The sequence below is a fragment of the Lagenorhynchus albirostris genome, chromosome 3, assembly GCF_949774975.1.
Source record: "Lagenorhynchus albirostris chromosome 3, mLagAlb1.1, whole genome shotgun sequence".
Classification (NCBI taxonomy): Eukaryota; Metazoa; Chordata; class Mammalia; order Artiodactyla; family Delphinidae; genus Lagenorhynchus; species Lagenorhynchus albirostris.
The window spans coordinates 2709743-2731270 of NC_083097.1; the positions used below are offsets into that span (position 1 = coordinate 2709743).

The window sequence follows — 21528 nt, forward strand, 5'->3', positions numbered from 1 at the left end:
CAAAGATGACCCGGGGAGCCAAAGGCAGCATGGACCTCGGAGGAGAGGCCGCTCCCCGCCGGCTGTCATCGCGCTCCCGCCCGCCCCTTCCCCGCCGCCCGAACGGTGGAAAAGCAGGCGCCGAGGTGTTTTTTGTGAGCAAGCAGGACACACCTCGGCTGCGAAACGGCCAGCTGCGGTGTCCGACAGCTGTAAAGCGGCGTCGACAGGTTGTCAGACAGCCCCGGGGGCCGGCGGGGAAGGAGCCCGCGGCCTTCGGGCCCGCACCCGTTGCCCGGCCGCTCGCGCGGCCACCGCGGGAGGAGGTGGCCCGGCCGGCGCTGGGCACCACGTGCTCGCCGGGAGGGGCGGGAGCAGCCGGCGAGGGCGGGCGGGAGGCAGGGAGGGGGCAGGAGGGGAGCCGGGGGCGGGGCCAGCGCTCAAGGGGATGCCAATCAAAGCATCAACTTCAAATTGTGTCTGAAAGCCCCGCCGCCGAGCGGAGGGCGGCCGCCGCAGTCGGCGCGCGATCGCGGATCCGGGCGCAGGCGGGAGCCGGGCGCCAGCGAGCACCCGGCCGAGGAGCAGCCACCGGCCCCCGCCTCCGGGCCGGCCCGAGCGCGCCCGGCCGGCGGCCCGCTCCCCAAACCGCGCCTCCCCCGCCCCCTGCGCTTCCCCCCCTCCCCTCCACCCTTTAATACTTGCCCGCCGCCGCCACCGCCGCCGCCACCGAGTCCGCGGACATGTCCTTCCCGCAGCTGGGCTACCCGCAGTACCTGAGCCCCGCGGGGCCCGGCGCCTACGGCGGCGAGCGCCCGGGAGTGCTGGCCGCGGCTGCCGCGGCGGCCGCCGCCGCCTCGTCGGGCCGGCCCGGGGCGGCGGAGCTGGGCGCGGGCGCGGGCGCGGCCGCCGTCACCTCGGTGCTGGGCATGTACGCGGCGGCCGGCCCGTACGCGGGCGCGCCCAACTACAGCGCCTTCCTGCCCTACGCCGCGGACCTCAGCCTCTTCTCGCAGATGGTGAGTGAGCCTGGCCTGCTCGGCGCCCAGCACGCGGCCCGGGTCCCGGGTCCCGGGTCCCGGGTCCCGGGTCCCGGGTCCCGGGGCAGCTCGGGGCGCGGGAGGCGAGAGCGGGCGCCGGATCGGCCCTGCCGGCGGGGCCGAGGAGGTGTTGGCCGCGGGCGCTCGAAGAGGCCGGCCGGGAGCGGCCCCGCCACGCGCCCCGGGAAGCCGGGAGGTGGGAGGCTCGGGCTGCGCAGGGGGTCTTGCTGGGAGTCGGCAGGCCGCGGGAGCAGGCCCGGGGCGCGCGGCCGGCGCTGGAGGTCGGGGCCAATCTCGCCCGGCGCCACTGGCTCGGTGGCGGCGGGGCGGCTCGGCCCGGTTTACCCGGACGCCCCTTCCCGGCCCGCGGGCCCCGCTGGCGCGACCATATTTCAGCGTTTGGGCTGAGCCAGGGAGACTCGATTTTCTCCCTCTTTGGCAGGGCTCTTGCAGTTGTATCTGAACCTTTTAAAGCGTAGTAGAGGCGGTCAAAATAAACCTAACAATGGAGATCCGACAGGCCGAGGGGTCTCTTAGAGGCTTGAGCGCAAATTTGAAATTAAACAAAAAATGAAGGCGAAAGGATTGTTGGCGTCTGAAATGGTGTTTGCTTTGACTTTCGTAAGTTGCCAAAGTTTTCATTTCATTTGCACCGAAAGAAAAGCACTTTTCTTCCTGTGTTGCATAATGGAGGATTGAAGAGAGCGGTGTCCCTGGGCTTAAAATAAATGCTGTCCTCTTAGGCTCCTGCCCCAGTGGGTGTCACATGGAGGAGTCGGGGGCTGCAAATTTCATGCTCCGCGGGGCCGTTGATCTAAAGGGTCCATTTTCCTAGGTCTGACTGCAAAGTCTGCCTTAAACTTCGGGCTGCTGGGAATGGCTCGCCGGGCGCGCGGGTCGGGGAGGCAGACCCCTCCTGCACTGCTGCCCGCGGGGTCACGCAATTTGCGAGGACCCCCCCCCGCCCACCCATACACCCCCGCCACGTCTCCCCACTCCGCGAAGAAGAGGCAGGAAATACATACCCGACAATAGTAAAGGAGCAAAGCGGCCGGTGTGTTTTCCTGTAACTTTTCTTGTAGTTTTGAAAAGAAAGCCTATTTCTCTGAAAGCGGCCCCAGCTGCCTTTCAGATCGGTTGCTATCAAAAAAGATCAGCTCCCATTTTGTTCTGGCGGCTGGGATGCAGGGGGAAGCGTTGAGAGATTTACAAGGTATCCTTTCAAAAAGAATTCCCAGCAGAGACGAGGCCGAAATGTCTTCCTTACAGTTACAACGAAAATAATTAGAAAAGTGCAAAGTACATTTTGCAAAGATTAGGCAAAAACGAAATCTGGCCGGAGAAACCTTGTCTCTGGGCCTCGACCACCGAACTAATTAGTCAAAGAAATCTTCTGCTTTTTGCAACTTTCTCCAGAGTCCCGGTTCCCCTCTCTGCTAACACAACAACTCGACAATTTTTACATGGAGGATTATAATTTTTTTACAGAAATTTTGAATACAGATGTGTGCCAACTGGGAAACCCGCGTGCGTTTGTAGGGGAGGGGGGCCTCTGTGGTGAGGATCTGCTCCCATTGTAGTGAGGTTGGGAAGGGAGATGCTTGTTTTTTTTTTTTTCTCTTTTACGGAGGGGAAACTATATAGAAATCCAACCATCCCGCCCCCAAAGGTAGATATACGTGTGCATGTGTTTCCTCCTGGTCTCTTGATGCTTCCTGGAAAGGAAGCCTAAATCCAAACCCAAATTCTAGGTCTAGGTTTCCAAGCCTTTACGGTTGGGGATTTGGAAGTCCAAAAGATAAAATTGTGAGTGAATGTCTGTCTGGGCAATTTATGGTAATAATGAGGCCTAATGAGGTTGTTAGAAAGATAAAATGTTATTTACCAAAAAACCTGATGGGATAATTTGACTTGCTGTGTTTTACTACCGATGATAAAAAGAATATTGATTGCAAATAAATCACGGCCTCTAAATGCCTTGCAAACAGTCTGTGCTTACTTGCTCCTGATCAAAGTCAAACTTGAGAGATAAAGTCTCGGAGCAGAGGCCTAGGAAACAGTTCTGCTCTGCGCGGTTGGTGCTCAGGGCCCTCCCGTTAATGTTTTACCGGATAAACCCTCTTTTTGTATTTAAAAAAAACAAATGGTGTTTTTGTTATTGTTGTTGGTGATGGCCGGGATTAAAATTTTAAATTACCTGTCACCCACTGTAGACCTTTAAGTGCGGGGCGGGCGAGCCATTCTATGCAGGTTAATTTGGGAGCTAAAAGGAGTGTGCTTTCATTTTAAATTGCTGGTGGATTTGGACTCACAGAAAACTCAGGATGGTTTATTTTGTTTGACCCCCTCAGGGTCAAAGGGAGGGGGCCTGGGCTCTTGGTTCTCTACGTTTGGAGAAACTGTTTTATCAGCCTGGTTAAAAGGTTTTCCCCTCTAGCGAGTGTGAGATAAACTTGGACACCCGGGCTTCTGGAGTTGTTTTGGGAGGTGGGGCTGGGGGCCCTGCGGGCGGCCTAGGGAAATCCTAGGGGCTGCGGCTCCCGCTGTGGTCTCCTAGAGATTCTAGGATTCTGCAACTTTTCTTGAGTGACAAAAATACCTCCATGATGGGTGGAAGGGCAGTTTCTGGAGGCAGCCTCTGGTCTGACCCCCTCTTCCAACCCGGGTGGTGCATTAGGACTAGGCTTCCCATTCTGGAGCCGGCGGGAGCGTCTGCCTCCCACTTTCCCAGTTTGGGGGACTCATCTCTCTCTCTCTCTCTCTCTCTCTCTCTCTTACCCCTGCTTTCTCTCTACTCTCTCGCTGGGCCTTGTGGCTGCAGGGTTCACAGTATGAGCTCAAGGACAACCCCGGGGTGCACCCCGCCACCTTCGCCGCCCACACGGCGCCGGCCTATTACCCCTACGGGCAGTTCCAGTACGGGGATCCTGGGCGGCCCAAGAACGCCACGCGCGAGAGCACGAGCACCCTCAAGGCCTGGCTCAACGAGCACCGCAAGAACCCCTACCCCACCAAGGGCGAGAAGATCATGCTGGCCATCATCACCAAGATGACCCTCACGCAGGTCTCCACCTGGTTCGCCAACGCGCGCCGGCGCCTCAAGAAGGAGAACAAGGTGACGTGGGGCGCGCGCAGCAAGGACCAGGAGGACGGCACTCTCTTCGGAAGCGATACCGAGGGGGACCCTGAGAAGGCCGAGGACGACGAGGAGATCGACCTGGAGAGCATCGACATCGACAAGATCGACGAGCACGACGGCGACCAGAGCAACGAGGATGACGAGGACAAAGCCGAGGCGCCGCGCGCGCCCGCCGCGCCTGCCGCCCTCGCCCGGGACCAGGGCTCGCCGCTGGCGGCCGCCGACACGTTCAAGCCCCAAGACTCCCCCCTGGGCCTGGCCAAGGAGGTCCCGGAGCCTGGCAGCACGCGCCTGCTGAGTCCGGGCGCCGCGGCGGGCGGCCTGCAGGGCGCGCCGCACAGCAAGCCCAAGATCTGGTCGCTGGCCGAGACGGCCACCAGCCCCGACGGCGCGCCCAAGGCCTCGCCGCCTCCCGCCGGCCATGCGGGCGCGCACGGGCCCCCCGCGGGCGCGCCGCTGCAACACCCGGCCTTCCTGCCCAGCCACGGACTGTACACCTGCCACATCGGCAAGTTCTCCAACTGGACCAACGGCGCGTTCCTCACGCAGGGCTCGCTGCTCAACGTGCGCTCCTTCCTGGGCGTTGGCGCGCCCCACGGCCCGCACCTGTCCGCGCCGCCGCCGCCGCCGCAGCCACCCGTCACCGTGGCCGCGGGGGTGCTCCACGGCGACAAGGCCTCGTCCCGCAGCAGCCCCTCGCTCCCAGGTACAGCGCCCCGGGACGTCCGCCCTGCCCCAGGCCAGTAATCCGGAGCCCGGGCGATGCTGGGGATGGAGGGGAGCTCTGGCCCCGGAGGGTGAGAGGCGGTGACCGCTGAGCTCGGGGTTGAGCAGTAATCCCTGCCTGAATTCAAGGAGCGAGGCCACGGCCCTCCGGCTCTCCCGAGAAAGCTGAGCTCTACCCGCTGGCCTGTCCCGGGGGAGGCAGGGAGGTTTCCCTGGAGACACTTCCCAGGAACGGGGAGGGGTGGGGGGGGAGGAGGCCTGTGCCCCTCTGCGGCACCCCTTCCCCCCACTGTCTCTGGGCCCTAACGCTCTGCCTCTTCCCCTCCCTCGCAGAGAGAGACCTCATCCCCAGGCCGGACTCGCCGGCACAGCCGTTAAAGTCGCCCTTCCAGCCCGTGCGCGACAAGTGAGTGCCGTTGGTGTTTACCTCTGGGTAGGGGCGAGGGGGATTCGGGGGCCGGAGGCTGAGCAGTGGCAGGCGGCAGAGGGGTCGCGTAGTTAGCGTGGATGGGGCGCTGTCCACCAGCCGGGCGCCCGGGCCAGCGTAGTCCGCCCCGGTTTCTCCCGAGCCGGGAGCCTCGCGGGGGCAGGTCACGCCGCCCCCCAGGCGCTTGGCTGGCAGCACCGGCCATGCTGGGTCCCAGCTTCCATCCACTGACAGCGCTGTGTTCTTCTTGTCTTGCTGTGTTTCCCCTGCAGCTCGCTGGCCCCGCAGGAGGGGACGCCGAGGATCCTAGCAGCCCTCCCATCAGCCTGATCCAGGGGCTTCTTTTACTTTTGCGGGGGGAGGGGGGAGAAGTTCGGGAGGGAGGGGGTGAGGGAGGAATCAAGACAAATATTTCAAACTGGTGTAAAGGGCAAATCTGGCAACGAAGTCAAGGACTCCCATCCATCGCTTTCTGCAGAAAGGGGCTCGTCCGGCCCGAGCTCGCGTCCAGGCAGCCCGGCCTCTGCCCGCCGCCCCGGGGGGCCGTCACCGTGCTCCGGGCATTATCAGTTCGGTAAATGCCCCCATGTGCTTCTGTCTTTCTTTTTTTTTTTTTTTGCCTTCTGTATATAGAGTGATTTCAGATTGTAAATAGCGCGTCAGCGAACCTGTCTAAATCATATATTTTTGTCTAATAAACTAAATGAAATGATGGCCACTACTCCTGCTGCTGTGTGTGGCTGGGTGTCGCTGGGGGCGTCCTCAATCCTGGAATCAGGAATCCTGGCATCGTGGCAGGGCTCTAGTGCCTGTGGCTGGGGAAAGAAGCTCCGGGGGAGTTTCCACCCCAAAGGCGGGTGCTTCTCAGTCTCCTGATCCGTGTTGTGTTTGTTAATGTCACCAGGGCAATCCTTGTTGGCAGTTCAGTTCTTTCCAACTCTTACACATTTATCTGGACACGCCCTTCTCAAGATATAAATGAGTTTGATTTTAGGCAGTTTATAAAACGATTTTTTGAAGTGGGCAACGATGGGGGAAAAGTGAAAAGAATTTCCGATCCTCTCCCCAAAGGAGGACTTCGTATTTGAAATCAGTTTATAACCAGTTGTCTCAGCGGTGCGTCGTGGCGTCGGGGCGTTTCATAGGTAGAATGAGGACATAATGGAGTATGAAATTTTGCTTTCAGTGTGTTTTTTAGTTATTTGGCTAAATCACTCATGGAGAAATTAGATTTTTTTTTCTTTTAACTCTCCTGCGAGGGATGCAGCTCTGTGGTTCTCTGGGCGTGTGAGCGACGGGGCTGCAGTAGTGTGTGGGGGTGACAAAGAGGGGAGCGGGCTTCGGTCTCCCAGGGACGCCCCTTTAAACTCATGCGCCCTGCACTGGGCGCACCCAGCGAGCGAGCCGAGGAGCCAGTAACGCCCAAATGGCCGCTGGGCTGGGAGGTAGCTGGAGTGATGGTAGGAAACAATGCAGAAGGAGCCGGCCCGGAGCCTCGGGAACCGCACTGGTCAGGACTGAGGGCCGTGGGGCGTGCGGAGCTGGATGAACAGCCTGCACTTCCAGAGGGTGCAGGACCCTTGAATTGGTGAACACCGCGAAAGCAGGCTTTGTAAAACTGCCAGTGAGGATGGGGGCTGCGGAGGTACCCGGCCCAGTGGGGAGGAGGCCGAGTCCCCGGGGTCGGACAGGACCTCCCCCACCCCGAGCCGAGCCCCAGATTCGCCCTCGAGACCCTCGGGACCCGCTGTCCCGGGGCCGCTCGCGGCGGCGAGGGACGCGGCTGCGGGAGGAGAAAGCCGGGCGCGGCCGGCTGCCCCTGGCTCCTCTGCGGCGAGGAAAGGGGCGCTCGTGCCCAGAACCAGCGGGCGCCACCCACCGGACCGCCGCCCCCCGCGCCCGCGTCCTTCTCCAGCGCCTCCCCCCGCCGCCATCGGTCTAGAGGAAAAGGTCCCCGCTTGCCGCCCCAGAGGCGGGAGGAAGTGCGAAGGGGCGGCCGCGGCAAGCGTGGCCCGACGGCACGTCGGGGCGCGCGGGTGCGGAGCGTGGAGCCGCTGGAGAGCCGGGCCGCGGAGCCGAGCCGAGGGCCGGCTGGCGGGCGGCGGCCGCGGTGGAGCCGCTTCCAGTCCGAACGGACGTGCTCGAGGCGCCCTCTATGGGCCGCAAGAGGAATAGGGCCCTGGTGGAGGCGTCAATCTCGCTCCTGGGGTAGGGCCCCAAATCTGGGGGTCCTTGGCTTTGGGGGTGCTGTGGACGCGAGCCTCGAATTATGTTGGAGGGGCTTCCTCTGTGTTCTAGCGTGCCACCCGCTTGTTTGAAATCGGGAGTGTGTGTTGCTGGGCCTACTGTGTAGGCTGCTGGCGTTTGGGGAGAAGGGCTAGAACCAGGCTCCACGCCGGGTGTTCACGTTGTCCCCAGGGTCCCTTGCCGATTCAGAGAGGAGCTTCTGGCCTGTCCTCGATGCTAGGACTGCAGGGGACAGTGCGGCCCTCCGCGCCCCATTGCAGAGCTCTGGAACAGAACCTTGGGTCCCGCCCTGACCTCTGGGACCCGACGCCTCCTGTGCTCCTGGGAGAGTGCGTGCTGCCAGGTCTTCGAGGAGCAGTGCTCTGCTCCTCCGATGAGGAAGTGCGTTCTTGGCCCACAGACAAGCTGTTCTGGCGGCCAAAACGTGCGGGGAAACCCCTTCTGAGCTACTGCCGGAAGCAGCAGGTGGGATTCAGGTGGGCTATGGAGTCCTCTGCCCCCGGCCCAGTTCCACTGTCTTTACTCCTAAACCCCAGAATCAAATAGGATGGTCCATGCAGGTGTTTCTGCTTTCAACCCATATTTCCATTCTTTCTTTCTATCCAATACATTTGGGACCCCTGGATGCTGCCGCCCAGGTGGCTGAGCCACCAGGGGGGGTCTGAGGCCTCAGAACCCTGTGGACTAGAAGTCGTGAAGGGTCCGTGCCCCCCTCCTGGGGACCAAAGCTTCACTGCAAAGAAATCAGATTGCCAGCCTCAGAATAATTTTCCTCCATTGAAGAGCTAGACATGAATTTTTAATTGAGCATTGAAAAGCATTTGTGTCCTTTGTGTGCTGTTTGTTTATATCTTTCCCAACCACTGCGGCCACCTAAGGGTGTGCGCGCCTAGGGGTGTGCGATACCCCACGGGGAGGTCCTGATGAGCCCAGTGTTTCAGCACCTGAAGTATCTGGGAGTGCACATAGAAACCCCCTTCTCTTTAAAGCCAAAGTGGAAGTTCTTCTGGTACTTTCTGTGTGAACAGAGGTGCTCTCTCCCACCTTCCCCTACCGATACCCAGCACAATTTCAGAGGGTGGCAGTAGCCCTGTAAGGAGGAGACTAAACCTGAAAATGGGTAAGGGTGAGGGATGTCCACTGGATTAATGCTGGCAACTTGGCCTCCCTCCTCCTCAGGGACCAGGTTCCCATAGAAAGGGTACCCCGTGTCCGGGACAGCAGACTTCTGTCTTTATTAGGTCTTATTTTTGGGGAGAGGGTAAAGAGGAAACCGGATTTGGAGACCTCTCTGCTCCAGCTCAGGCCGGCAGAGGTGACGGGGAGATGATCCAGGTGTGGTTCTTCTAGACCAGCATCTCCCCTCAGACATTGCTGGTCTGAGGACTTGGGGGGTGGGTGCAGGCCCCATCCCAATCGGTGACACGCTGGTCTCTGAAACCTCACTGCTCCCACCCTCCTTCCCTCCCTCCCCCGATCAATTATAATCACCAGCACATTTATCTCGCCTGCAATATGGAGAATTCATATTCATATCTCGGTTTTAGTGGCCTGACACTGATTAATGTAATACTCGCTGTGACTCCGAAGGGCTGCCACCCGATGAATCATGTCCTATAAAGTTTCAGTCGTCCTTGTAGATGGGACTGCCGGGGAGCTAGGAAGCCGGAGAAGAGGGAGGGAGGGGGAGAGGAGAGGGAGAGGTCAGGGTGGGCGCACACCCATGGCGGTGATGCCCCAGTCTGGGCGCTGGTCCTCTTCCCTGTAGTGGAGGCCCTGGCAGGGCCCTGGCCCCTCTGCCCGAACCCGTCTCCCGAGCCGAGGCCTCTTTCTGGCCCTGCAGCCCTGGGATTTCCTGACGGTGCCGGCAGGCCCGGGGTTGCCTGGTGGCCGAGGCAGGTTCAGGCTGGGGCGGAGGCTGCCGGCTGGCTGCCCGGGTTTATGGCGACATTGGAGCCCAGAGCACTGTCCTGAACGTGGTGCGGGAAGTGTGACATGGGAATGGGATTTTGCCCCTGGGGCATTCAAGTTGGAGGTCAGAAAGGAGGGAAGGAAGCTAAGGCCAGAGGGGGTTGCTGGTGGGGGGTGGCTTGGCACAGGTTTGGGGTACACAGGCTGTAGGGGCTTGGGAAGCCTGCCCAGCCTCCGGCGGTCTCTGCTCCCCACCTGGACTGCCCGGGCCGCATCGCAGGGCCCAGCACTGGGGCATGACTCAGGCCTCCTCCCAGCGCCCGGAGAGAGGAAGCTTTGGGGACCTGACACCGAGCACGCGCCCTGTGCCTTGTGGTCCCTCGACTCGCCTGGCCCTGGGGAGCTTCCTGTCTCATCTCTCTGGCCTCAACTGGAGGATGCAGCTCCAGGTGGGGGGGGTCAGCGGGGGAGGGTTGGCCCTGGGGTGGTGAATCCAGGGTTGGGTGGGCCAGGAGGTAGAACAAGGAGGTAGAGGGGTGCACTCTAGGAGTAGTGACAGTGCCCAGCCGCCTCAAGGGGTCCTCTGAACTGGCCTGAAGGGAGCAGGGCCCCCAGGAAAGGTTTCCTGGGCTGCGCCTGTCCACCCAGGGGCATGGGGTGACTGGTCTCTCCAAGTAAGAAGCTCCGCAGCCGTCCCCTCTCAGCTCTGCTGGGGACAGAGAGCCTGCAGGTCTGCCCCAGCGCCCCTCTGAGCCAGTGGCCCTAATTATAGCTCCGAGCTGAGAGGCCTCAGAAGGTCATCCCACGGGGCCTGCTGGCTGCCTTTGTGCCCCAGCTACTGCAGCTGGATGCATACCCCTCCCTCCCAGTACAGACATCTGAAAATGGGCCCCCTTGGGGCAGCACAGGGGGGACAGAGGGGACCCGGTGGCACAGGGACCACAGGGCCTGGGGCCACAGTGCTTTTAAAGGCTTATGAAAATATTTAATTTCTTTTCAGATGAAAAGAAAAGTTTCCTTTAGGTGGAGGAAAACGTGTCAATAGATACTATCAATATATCCATTCATCTTTGTATCACGCAGCCTTAACATTTCTTTCTTATCATTTGTTTTCAGTGGAGGAGAAGGCCCAGGGCCCATGCAAGTCACCCGGGTAGCACAGGTTGGGGAGGCCCCTGGGGTGGTCGGAAATTCTGGAACTGTCTTCAGTGGGAGGTCAGAGAAGGCGGTGGCCCTGAGCCCAGCAGGGGAGCGGGCAGCACAGTGGGGGCTCTGGGAGGGCTCTGGGAGGGCCCTCGGGGTGCTCAGGCCTGCGGGACGCCCTACCCGCCCCCTCCAGCATGCCCGCCGGCCCGGGTTGGGCGCAAGTGCAGCTCTTCCTGCGGGCCGCTGTTCGGTTTCTGCAGACGCCGCGGGTGTCTCTGATCCCTTAATCCATTTACCCAGCGGACTGAGCACTGGCGGAATGCGGGGACACAATGGCCCGGCTGCACCAGGGGGCCGGCGCACCCACCTACTCCCGCCCCACCGTCCCCATTGTCTGTCCGCAGTCCGCGGGATCCCGGGGCTCGGGGGCAGAGCGCAGTGGTGGCAATAACGCCGAGGCGGTTTACATCCTTGAAACCGAAGGACATTTGTTTCTTAATTCCTTCTACTTGAAACTGCCCTTTCGAGCGGGGAAGATGCTGTCCGGGTTCCTCCGCGGGGTCGGAGCTCAGGCACTCCGGGGAGGGAGGCCCGGAGGGCGGGGAAGGTCAGGGGGCGACTGCAGACAGAGGGAACCATGCGGGCTGGCCACTTGCAGTCTTTCCTCCCTGTGTCTTTTCCCGTTTGCTTGTTTGTAGCTGCTGTAGCTTTGCTTGTTACTGAATTTTAAACGTATGGTTAATTGCCGGGTCCTCGGGTAGCTGCGGCAATGTCTGAAAATATTAAATACATCTGCGAGACGGTGGGAAAGAGAAATTAAAAAGGTGCTGGCTGCAGTGAATGTTAAAAAGATCTCACAATGAAGTGATTAACATTTTTATGAATAAAATTAATCACGCATTAGCTCTGCGGCACAGTACATCTGATAGCCAAATGTGGCCCAGGAAGTCCCTTTCTTACACCCAGGAACTTTGAAGGCCTCCTGGGCCCTCAGCAAACATCCAACCATTAGGAATTTCGAAATATTTATGAGAGGATGTGTCAATAACAGCTATCTGAATTTGAGGCATGGAAAAGAAAACCTCCAAAAATACCACCACCGCTAGCACAGGTAGGGCAAAATTTAAAAAGCAACCACCATTTTTTTTTTTTTTTTCCCTCTCCTTTGGCAAACCCTCAGTCAAAACCAGCCATTTCCATGCTCGGATATATGCTTCTGGGATTGTGTGGACCTGGATCCAGGAGAGCAGCAGGCGGCAGTGGGGGAGGGGGAGGCTGAGTCCCAGAGCCTGGGAGGGGTGCGTTCCCCTGCCCTTGTCCGGGGCCCACGGTTCTGGGGAAGTGGATGGGGTAGAGGGCGGGCCTCCACGTTACTAAAATTTCCAGTCTTGCAGATAATCAACTGCGATTTCTCCTCTACCCGAGTCTCCTCTCCCTCCTTTCTAATCTCTTGCCACTGTGGTTTGGGATTATTCCAGCAGGCTGTACAAAGGGAAGCAAAGGCATCTGAAGTGTCGCTCTACGGCTGTGGCAAAGGAACAGCATTGCCATTTTGTTGATGTTCCCAGCTCATGTGCGCAGCAGAAGGTGGAATCAAAGCAGCGCGTCTCCTCAGTTCTGCACATTATTTTTCCCCACTGTGGCAAATCTCTCCGAGCTCCGTGAACCAAGAAAACCACGGTCCCTGTTTGAGTTGATATATTAATATTTACTGAGGATTTGCAAGGTCGGGGCTAAATGTCAGCAGATTGCTGGGGCAGTCCTGTGGGGAATAATTAACCAAATCTCACAGCAGTTCATCCTCCTAACATCTTTATTAATCTTTTTTTTTCTCCCTTTCCCTCCTGAAAGAGTACATTGAAATATTGCTTTTGCAACCTTAGAGAAGATTCAGAGTAAGTAATAGTAAAATTCTGTGCTGGTGATGTTTGCTTTGGAGGGTCTCTGGACCCTTCCCTGGCAGGTGTTTGAGGGCAGGGGGGCACTGATGGGTGAATTACCGCTGAGCAGTTGTGATTTTCACCTGCCCTTCCAACACATTTATCCTGACCAATTTGCCAGACACAGTCCTACCGCTTCCGTGATTCGATCCGAACCCCGGCTATGCTGCTCAGTCCACTCTGCAGAGCGAGGGGGCGGCCGGCCGCTGCTTCTGGGGGTCTGCCTTCTTTAGTATGATTATAGGTTACACTTAGAACAAGTTGGACAATTGTCTTTAATAAGCTTCATAATTAGTGTCGGGATGCCTCATTACAAGTCATAGCCTGTAGCAGTCCTGGGCCAAACAGCCCTCTGCAATCTGATTTATTTTTTATCAGGCAGCAGGAGCTGTCTGGAGTTTTTGTTTGTATAATGGGGGCCTGCATCAGGCCCCCAGTGTAAAAATACCACCAGGAAATTAATTGCTTCTGTGCGGATTCACCGCAGATGTGTCCTGTTGATCAGAATGGTATATTTTTGCCTTTGCTGTCCTGTGGTGAGTTGTAAAAAAAATAAAATGAAAGCCAGCAATGCAAACATATTAGCATCAATATAGATTCAGTATGGCATAATTGAAAACATGGGGTTTCAGGGGAAGATGTGCAGGGAAAGTTCAAGTTTCTAGTAAGATTGTTTCCCTTCCTGTTCTCTTTCACAGTTTTTTTTTTTTTTTTTTTTTGATTATATATGAATGGATGTATGCATTGCTCCTAAGTGGAACCATCTCTGGGCAGACATGTGGCTGGAATGTCAGCTGGTTTCTGGCTGAAAGATCTTACAATAACATAAGCCCTAATGGAGTGGCTGATCCCCTGCCCCGAGCCTGACACCAGGGCCCCTGTTTGAGGTCCATGGTTTGACGCTGTTACAATGGTGCCAGGGAGAGCCTGGGCCGCTCTTCCAGGCTCCACCCTGAAGGGGCCTCAGGTGGCTCTGGGTGGGTCGGCCTCGTGTGTGCTCCGCTTTTGCATGTGTGTGCACTTCACATGTGACTAAGCCATGTGGACAAATCTTTCTCATATGCTCTCTGCGCTGCTCCCTGGGCTCCGGTGTAAATAAATACTTTTTCATCAGACCACTAGATCCCCCTACATTCTGATGAAGTTGCAAATGAGTCCTCCAACTTAGAACATTTTAAATATATTTTTATGCTAATTTGTCCCCGAATTAGAATTTGTCACTTGCGTGTTTTATTCTTGGCACTGGACTGTCCGTTGCTGGCGAGTCTATATGGATCACCACGGCTAGGGTGGAAGTGTAGTTCCTCACATCCCTTTGATTTTTCTAGAAGCGCTCCATGAGCTTCGTTTTCCTATTCGTCCTTTTTGAGGCCGTTTGAGGTCAGGACTCTGGTTTTCGTGCTCAGCACTGTATTGGGATGGAGTTGGTCCATTTAACCTCAGCTAACTCAGCAGACTACACCTTATTTATGTAAAAACAAAAGCAGAAATGAATGCTGAATGTGATGTCATGATAGATCATGAGACATTGAGAATTGGGCAGGAAAATAAATACGTTTCATGTACAGAAGAACAGGTTGATCTGGGCTCCTGTGGGTGCAGCAGGTGCTTCTGCAGAGGCAGCAAGAATCATGACCACTAGAACCTCTCAGCTGGGGTCTGCAGGGTCCTGTCCATGGGAGGATGCTAGTGGTCACTCTTGGAATCCCACATCCCACTGATTTACAGTGGTCTCACCGGCAGCAAATGCTTATAGGTAGGTGTGGGCTCCCTGAAGGAGGGGCACGTGGACCCCTTGCTTGTTCTGCATGAGAACACAGGGGGCGAGGCCTGGGGGGTGTCACCTCCTGGTTTCCAGATAAAGCCCCGGCGGCTGTGCGGCGATCTGATGGGTGAACTCGGGGAGCAGAGGCAGTGGGGGATCCAGAGAAGGTGCCCAGGGTGGGGTGTGTGTGAGACAGACAGACAGGCAGAGACAGAGAGAGAGGCTGAGAGACAAATAAGGAGAGATGAAGATCCAGAACCACATGTCTCCTGCTGGGTAACCTACCTTCCTTCATCCTCTTTCCCAGATACCTCTCACCCTGTTCCCACGGAGAACGGCGCAGCAGGACCCTTAGGGAAACGTGTTCAAAATGCATGTTCCCCAGCAGCCCTTTCCCCATTCCCATTTCAGCAGGCGTGGGGCGCCGGGTCTTCTGCATTTTAAATCAGGGTCATTCTGAAGCCCAGGTGGAACCCACGCTTGGAGAAACACCCTGTGGATACCAGGATGCATTGAATTCCTTCCTGTTAAGGAATCAGCTGACAAGGGGCCTGAGTGTCACCCTTCCTGGTTCATTAACCCTTGAGCTGAGTGTGGGACTGGAAGCACTGTTGGTTCTAAGCACTGCAGAACTGTTCTAAGCACTGCAGAACTGTTCTAAGCACTGCAGAACCAAACAAATTCATCTTCGGCGGTGAGGGTCGTCCATGCTCTCTGGAGGGCTGGGACCCCCAGGCCGTCATGTGGTGCAAGCTCTGCCTCTGCACAGGCCCTGGGGGGCCGCACCAGTCGCTACAAGCACCAGTCTGTGGCTGTGCCAAGCTGCACGGGGACAGCAGATCTTCCCTGACATCCTGCTGCATCCGTGGCCGGCAGGGCCATTTGTCAACTCCCCACAGTAAACAAGGAAATGATACAATGTTGTCCATCCCCCTTTAATGGCGGGAACTTAAGCGTATGGTGGGTCCCGTATTCGTCATGCAATGGCAGCAGCATCTCCTGACCCTTCATCCCGAGGATGTCCCCTCCATTCCAGGGTCGCTGATTCTCCATGCATGTCATTAACCTTTACGTGTGCACAGTGTTTTCTCTTTTTACTCTTCACGCAGTTGAGAGTCAAAAAGTGGATGACACTTGCTCTGGACGTAGCTGAAAGGATGCAGGCGTGAGAGCTTCTCCTCCGATGAACAGCCAGGCTGAGGATAAGCTGTTGTTGGAAGCCCCTCTGGTTCCAGGAGTGATGAAGCACTGTGGGCGGCACCATCTGAGTTCCATGGGAGAGCTGGGTGCTGCCCACAGCTGGCCTCCACCCTCAGGGCCAGGAAGCCAAGTGCAGGACCCCTTCCAGGGAAAGAGCCTTGAATCCCCAGCACCTACTTGCCTCCTTGCTTTCCCTCCCCTCTTCGCCCACGCTTAAAACTAAAGATAGGAAAGAATTTCTTAGCCAAGTTTGAAACCAGCCTCATCTTTAAGGAGTAAAGTTATTTTCTCTTGGCAATTACTTCTTCCCATTTCTAAGAAGGAAAAAAAAAAAATTAAACCATAAGAAAGACCCCAAACTTCCCCAGACATCAAATATCTGTTAAACAACAAACATCATTTTGATAAGCTAAGTATATATGGATCAGAAAACATGTGGCTTTGGTTTTCCTTAGAAAGCTTACTTTGAACCCCAAATATTTTTAGAAAGTTTGAGGTGTTCAAATGCTGTGCATTTGGGAACACCCAGCCATAATTTTAAGGGGATGGATTCAATACACATGTTTCTGATCTATTTACAATGATCAGAGTCAACTGCTCATTTTGAATAGCTTTTGATGTGCAGGCATCCCTCTGGGGCTTTAAAAACCATCCTGCAGTGTCTCTTCCCTCTGACAGCAGAAGGGTCTGTCTTCCCAGAGTTACACGACCACCTTGCCCCTCACTCTGTAGGTCACTTCAGGTCTTCAGCTCCTATGTCTCAGGGAGTATCTAACTCAAAACAATGCCTTTCCCATGTTAGGAACATGTTGTCTTGGAAGGAGAAGTGAGGAAACATCAGGGCAGCCTGCTGTCACTGCTGACCCCTTAGGGGTGACCATCCTGCAGGGTTCAGGTACAGGAAGATGCTCTCTGGACAGTCCACTGGTGGATGGAATTTTGTCAACGTAACTTTCATTTTGGTGAGCAAGGAATCGGTGCTGCGGCTACATGTGATGGTCAAAGCAACTCATGTTAGGGGTCGTTAGAACCTGTCTCCCCATCACGCAGCCTTGAGGGGCTGTTTGCTGCCTTCAGGGTGCCCTCCCATCTGTGTATGAACCACATGCACATACGTAGGCAGAGCGAGAGGATGAGGTGGGTTTGAAATGAGAACTCACGGATACATTGTCATCTTGGGCCTGAATTAGGATAATCGATAATTCCTGACATTTAGTGAACAATTGCTGGCTGCCAGGCGTTTGTAATTTGTAGTTCACGTGTGGTAACAGATTTAATCCCCTGACAATGCAGTGAGGGGGGATTTACTCTTTGCTTAATTTTAGGGGCCTGGGGACTGGGGTAAGGAATCGCCCCAGAAGCCCAGGGTTCTCACCATGCCTGGCCTGCGGGAACAGTCTAGAACAGGAGAAGCTTCCAGGCTCCTTCCCTGCCTCCCGACCACCCGCCAGCGGTGCGGCTGCCTCTCTGAGGTTTTAGGGCTGTGGGAGCCCCTCTTTTGGAAATTGTTGCATGAGGTGTGCTGCCATCTGGTAGAACTTCCCTGTTCCGTCATGGACCTCTGTCACCCCCCAGATGCTCCTCTCACCCCTGGGGACGGAGCCGCTCCATCCCAAAGCCAATGTATTTTAGAATCTGGTTGTCATTCTTCTGTCATCAGGAGGCGATGCTATTTTTTCTTAATGTCTTTTTATGCCCAAATAGGACAAGCTGGCATGTCATTTCCCACACTCTGACGGTGGGACGCATACACTGGTTTTCCATGAATACAGCCATTTGTGTTCTGCGTAAACCAGGGTGTCCATGGTTCTAAAGAATTTGGGTGCAGTCCGTCCTCTGGATCTCCTGGCTGCCTTCCGCCAAGAGCAAAACTCCTGTCCTCCTCCTCCTTGCTCCCCACTCCCCGTCTCTCTGTCTCCCCAAACTTCCGGGGGCTCTTACACACCAGGAAGGGCATCCCTGAAGGGCCGCCGACTGGTTTCAAGGCGTGGCGGGGCCAGAGGGGTGCAGGAAGGCTGGAGGCGTGAGTCCCTCCGTTCCCAGGAGGGGGAGGTGATGGTACGGCCCACCCTGGAGATTGTCACCCGCCCCCATGACTGTGACTTACAGTCTGTGATGTGAGGGATCCAGCAACCTTTCTAAACGGTACCTCAATTTTAGGTGTGTTTATAGCTCAGGAAATGAAGTGTGCATGTCGTGTGTGTGTGCCTGTGCCTCTGTGTGTGTGTGTGTGTGTGTGTGTGTGTGTGTGTGCACATGTGGAGGGGTGGCATGGGGAAGGTGCAGATTAGGAGAGAAGGGTAAGCCTTGCCAACAGCACAGTCACTGAAACCCAGAAACTCTTCCTTGACCTCGAGCAGCTGGGGCGGAGCTGTGTTTACCTGGAGAGCGTTTCACATCCCCAGCTTGCTTTGTCCCATATTCATAGACTCGTGGACTCTATCAGGCACAAAAAACCTCCATTTACAGGTAGAAGAATGGGTCCCACAAGGTGAAGTGAACTTTCTAAGGACCCACGAGTGGATGGAGTGAAGGAAGGAGATTCCAGTGAGGGGACCAGAGCGGCCAGTGTGAGCCCAGCCTGAGCCTTGTCCTGGAGGATGCTGAGGGGAAGAAGCAGGAGGGAATGCAGAGGCAGAGAGCAGGGGCCGTGGGGAGCTGGGGGCAGGCCACGGGGCTTCGCACGCTCACCCCAGGTTCGGCTTCCGTCTCGGAACTCTGGAATAGCCGGGCCGGTGGCCCTTGCCGCAGCTGGGAGGGCGCCAGCGCGACTGCTTTTCTGGGCTCCCAGCCTCCGCACCCCGCCTCCTGGCCCGGCCTCGAGGATGCTGTTACACCCATCACCAGGGACCCAGGCAACACGGTCTTGGTGCTCTTTGCATGGGAGTGGCTCCACTCCCCTAAAATAGCGAGACTCTAGGAGGTTCTCACTCAAAGAGAAGTTACCGGAACCTGCTGAAATTCACCAGCTAAGAGCAATGACTTGGTTTCTGGATCGATCCCAGGCTTCCTATCTACATGGGTCCCATGTGCTGCCTCCTGCAAGAGAAGCCTGGGCCTGGCCTTCAGCAGCCTCGCTTTCTCTGGACTGAGACCTCAGGGGAGGGGGCCTCCCTGCAGAGCGACCCCTCCCCGTAAGAAGTGGACCCTGACGATGATGCCTCTACGCCCCTCATCACATCGAGTTGTACGTTGTGCCGAACGGCTTAAGAAGGATGTTCAAGAGCTACCGCGACTTCAGCCACTTTACTTAAATAACACTTAATTTTGGTGGGGGGGGTCGGTGGCCAGGAAGGGATTGGAATGTTCCAGCAGCCAGTTGCAACGTACTGAAAGGAAACCCTGAGGCAGGCGGTTCCTGCTGGTGCCCGGGGGCTAGGAGGTTGAGCTCGCGGAGAGGTGTGTGCTGTTGGTGAGTTAAGGACGTCCTTCCCGAGGACGTTTCCTCGTCACAGCGTTTATCTTTAGAATGGTCCACAGGCCGTGCATGCACAGCGCACCCACTTCATGGCGTCCTCCCCCTAGTATTTGGCTTTCTGGGCCCGTGGCAGAAGCATGCTGGGGGTGTCCCTGCGTTTGAAATACCAGCACAGGGTTTGGGGGACCATGCTGGCTGATTTCCTTCCAGGACGACTGAGTCCTACCGTTTTCAGCAGATGTGGCACATTCTATGGTAACTTTCCAAGAGCCTGTGGTGGTTGGCCTTGTTTCTGCTCTGGGGACAGGAAACACACATTAAATGCAATTTGTTACTTGCCTTTCTCGTCTTAGTCCATCAAGAGAGCATTAACCGGCGAGAGAGTACCGTTCCCCAGGGCCTGGGAGGGGGTCTTGCGGGAATTCACGGAGATATAGCATTCCTGTGCGTTTTGGGATTGTTCCCTCTTTGTAGCAGATGACATGCTTCAAAAATAAGCACAACTGGGGACTCTGTTCTTCCACGTTTGGTTTCAGATCCCTCTGGTTAATGCCATCGGTGAAAACAATTAACCTCTGTATATTTCGGGATACAGGCAGGACCTTGTGGAAATCTTATTTAATTATGTGCTATATTAATGTTATATTGATTATGTTATTGCCTGTAAATCCAGTTGCTTAATAAAGCTACAGTCATTTTGCACGAAAGTTGTGTTTGTAATCAATTAATGGGTGTCTGGGGGCAGACAGCTACGTGCAGGGGCTGTTGGCACTAAGAAAAATCGTCCCAGGGCTGGAAACCAGAGGGGCCAGCAGAGAACATCAGTTATTTATGTATACATAGGAATGTATGTAAGTATATGTACATAATTGGGTTAAGTCAAAGGAAAAGCATATACCCCAGGGCACTTATTTTTAGCACATAGATCTGGAGAGTTATGAACGGCTGTCTGTATGGTCGAGCTCTCAACAGCACTGAGGCAGCATCTGTACGTGGGGCAGGATAATGTTTGATTTTAAAAATACAAGTAAATGATAACCGCCAATATTGAGACCATGTGAAGGCAGGGGAACAAAGCATACTTTCATTGTTAATCATGCTGACATCCAAGTCGGAGGAGCACATCTCCCCATTCGGAGGAAATGCCATCACCCCTCTGAAGATCACATCTGCCACTAATACCATTCGGCATGTGGTCCGACTTTTATCTCTCTACCAAAATTTCATGTCATGATTTTTACATCTGATGCTAAATTCAGGTCACTACAAAATAAGTACAACTATTTATTTCTTTCTCGTCCTTTGTGATGTGTCCAAGATGTGTGTCCTCATAACAAAATATGAACTGAATATTGAAGTTTTATGAGTATTTTTTTAATAATACACCATAGCAAATAGAAAGTTAGCCATTCCTCAATTCAGGTAGATAATTGATCCTTCCAATAAATGACAGTGCTGTGTCAATCACATAATGATGCTTATGTAATCTTATTTGGGGCAGGCCGATAGTTCTGTCATGGTGACATGTCTTTGACCATAAGGGTGATGTCTAAGAGCGCGTAACCTTGTGAAGAAAAATGTGATATTACAAGGAAGGGCATGTCAGTGACCAGCCTTCTAACTGTCACAGGAGGACCCCAAGGACCCAAGTTTTGGATGACTAAGACTCCCTGACTCCAGCTTCGGCGCTTGTCAGTGGCAGATAACTTTAAACCACAAAGTGGGACCTCCTGATTCATCTTGCTGTGCTCTGGTCTGTGCCCCGTGGGCTCGTTTGCCCAAAGACCCTTAACTCTGAACGCTTGGTCCACACCCGTTTCAACTGCAGACAGAGGCCATCCCCAGGGGCTCTGTGGGGGTCCGGGTGGGATGGTTTCTGAGTCTCCAAATTTCCTTGCTTTGTCACAGTCCGTATCCCAGATAGCAGTTTACTGCCGAGTTCCCAAACGTCCTTATTGGAGAATGAACGTTCCATGTTAAATCAAACTCAGATCTCCTAGACTGCTGTCCTTTCAGCTCTGAGGACCACTTGGTGACAGCCAGAGGGCATTTTGAGGTGTGACAAGACGGAAGGAAGGTGCCCTCTCCCTGTGCCCTTCCATGGGCAACACAATCCCATCAGGCATCCGAGTTAGGCTTCGGCCCAGGGTGGCAAGAGGGAGGTGGCATTTGGGATCATCTCCAATAAGATGTTTAGCTCACAGGGAACCAAATGTCAATTTCATCAGGATGCTTCCAGACACAAGACCTTCTGCAGACTCGAGCTGCGACCTTAGTTCCAGCCACACCTGGACCTCACCTCACCTGCTGGGAGCCAGCACTCTCTTCCTGCTCTTTCTACCTCAACAGATGTACTGTTTGGATGTGTGGAAGGGTTAATGTTGGGGCTTTGTGGTTCTGTGGAAGACGCTGAGGTGGGCTCCACTGCTGTTGAGTTTGAAAGAGGAAGATGCCGAGTGTGATATCTGAATATTCAGTGACTCCCAGATGCTAGAGTTGAAAAAGGAACAGAAATCTTATCATCAGATCTAACAGACTTAGTCATCTGCTCAAGGGCACACCCTCCATGACTGCAGTGTACACATCTCAG

The 21528-nt window shown here is 55.6% G+C and overlaps 1 protein-coding gene across 1 annotated transcript; it reads left to right on the top strand.

Moving 5' to 3' along the window:
• Positions 1-722: 722 nt before the first annotated feature.
• Positions 723-5669, top strand: IRX1 (iroquois homeobox 1). The gene is made up of 4 exons (XM_060145977.1): positions 723-998; positions 3841-4864; positions 5218-5290; positions 5584-5669. Exons 1-4 carry the CDS (start codon positions 723-725, stop codon positions 5639-5641), a joined length of 1431 nt encoding a protein of 476 aa, XP_060001960.1. The 3' UTR covers positions 5642-5669.
• The last annotated feature ends 15859 nt before the right edge of the window (positions 5670-21528 follow it).

Bases quoted from the DNA above. Each gene is read 5' to 3' on its own strand.
- IRX1 (XM_060145977.1), top strand. From the start codon at position 723: ATGTCCTTCCCGCAGCTGGGCTACCCGCAGTACCTGAGCCCCGCGGGG. The intron at 999-3,840 runs GTGAGTGAGCCT...TTGTGGCTGCAG, and splicing joins TCAGCCTCTTCTCGCAGATG to GGTTCACAGTATGAGCTCAA. The intron at 5,291-5,583 runs GTGAGTGCCGTT...TTTCCCCTGCAG, and splicing joins TTCCAGCCCGTGCGCGACAA to CTCGCTGGCCCCGCAGGAGG.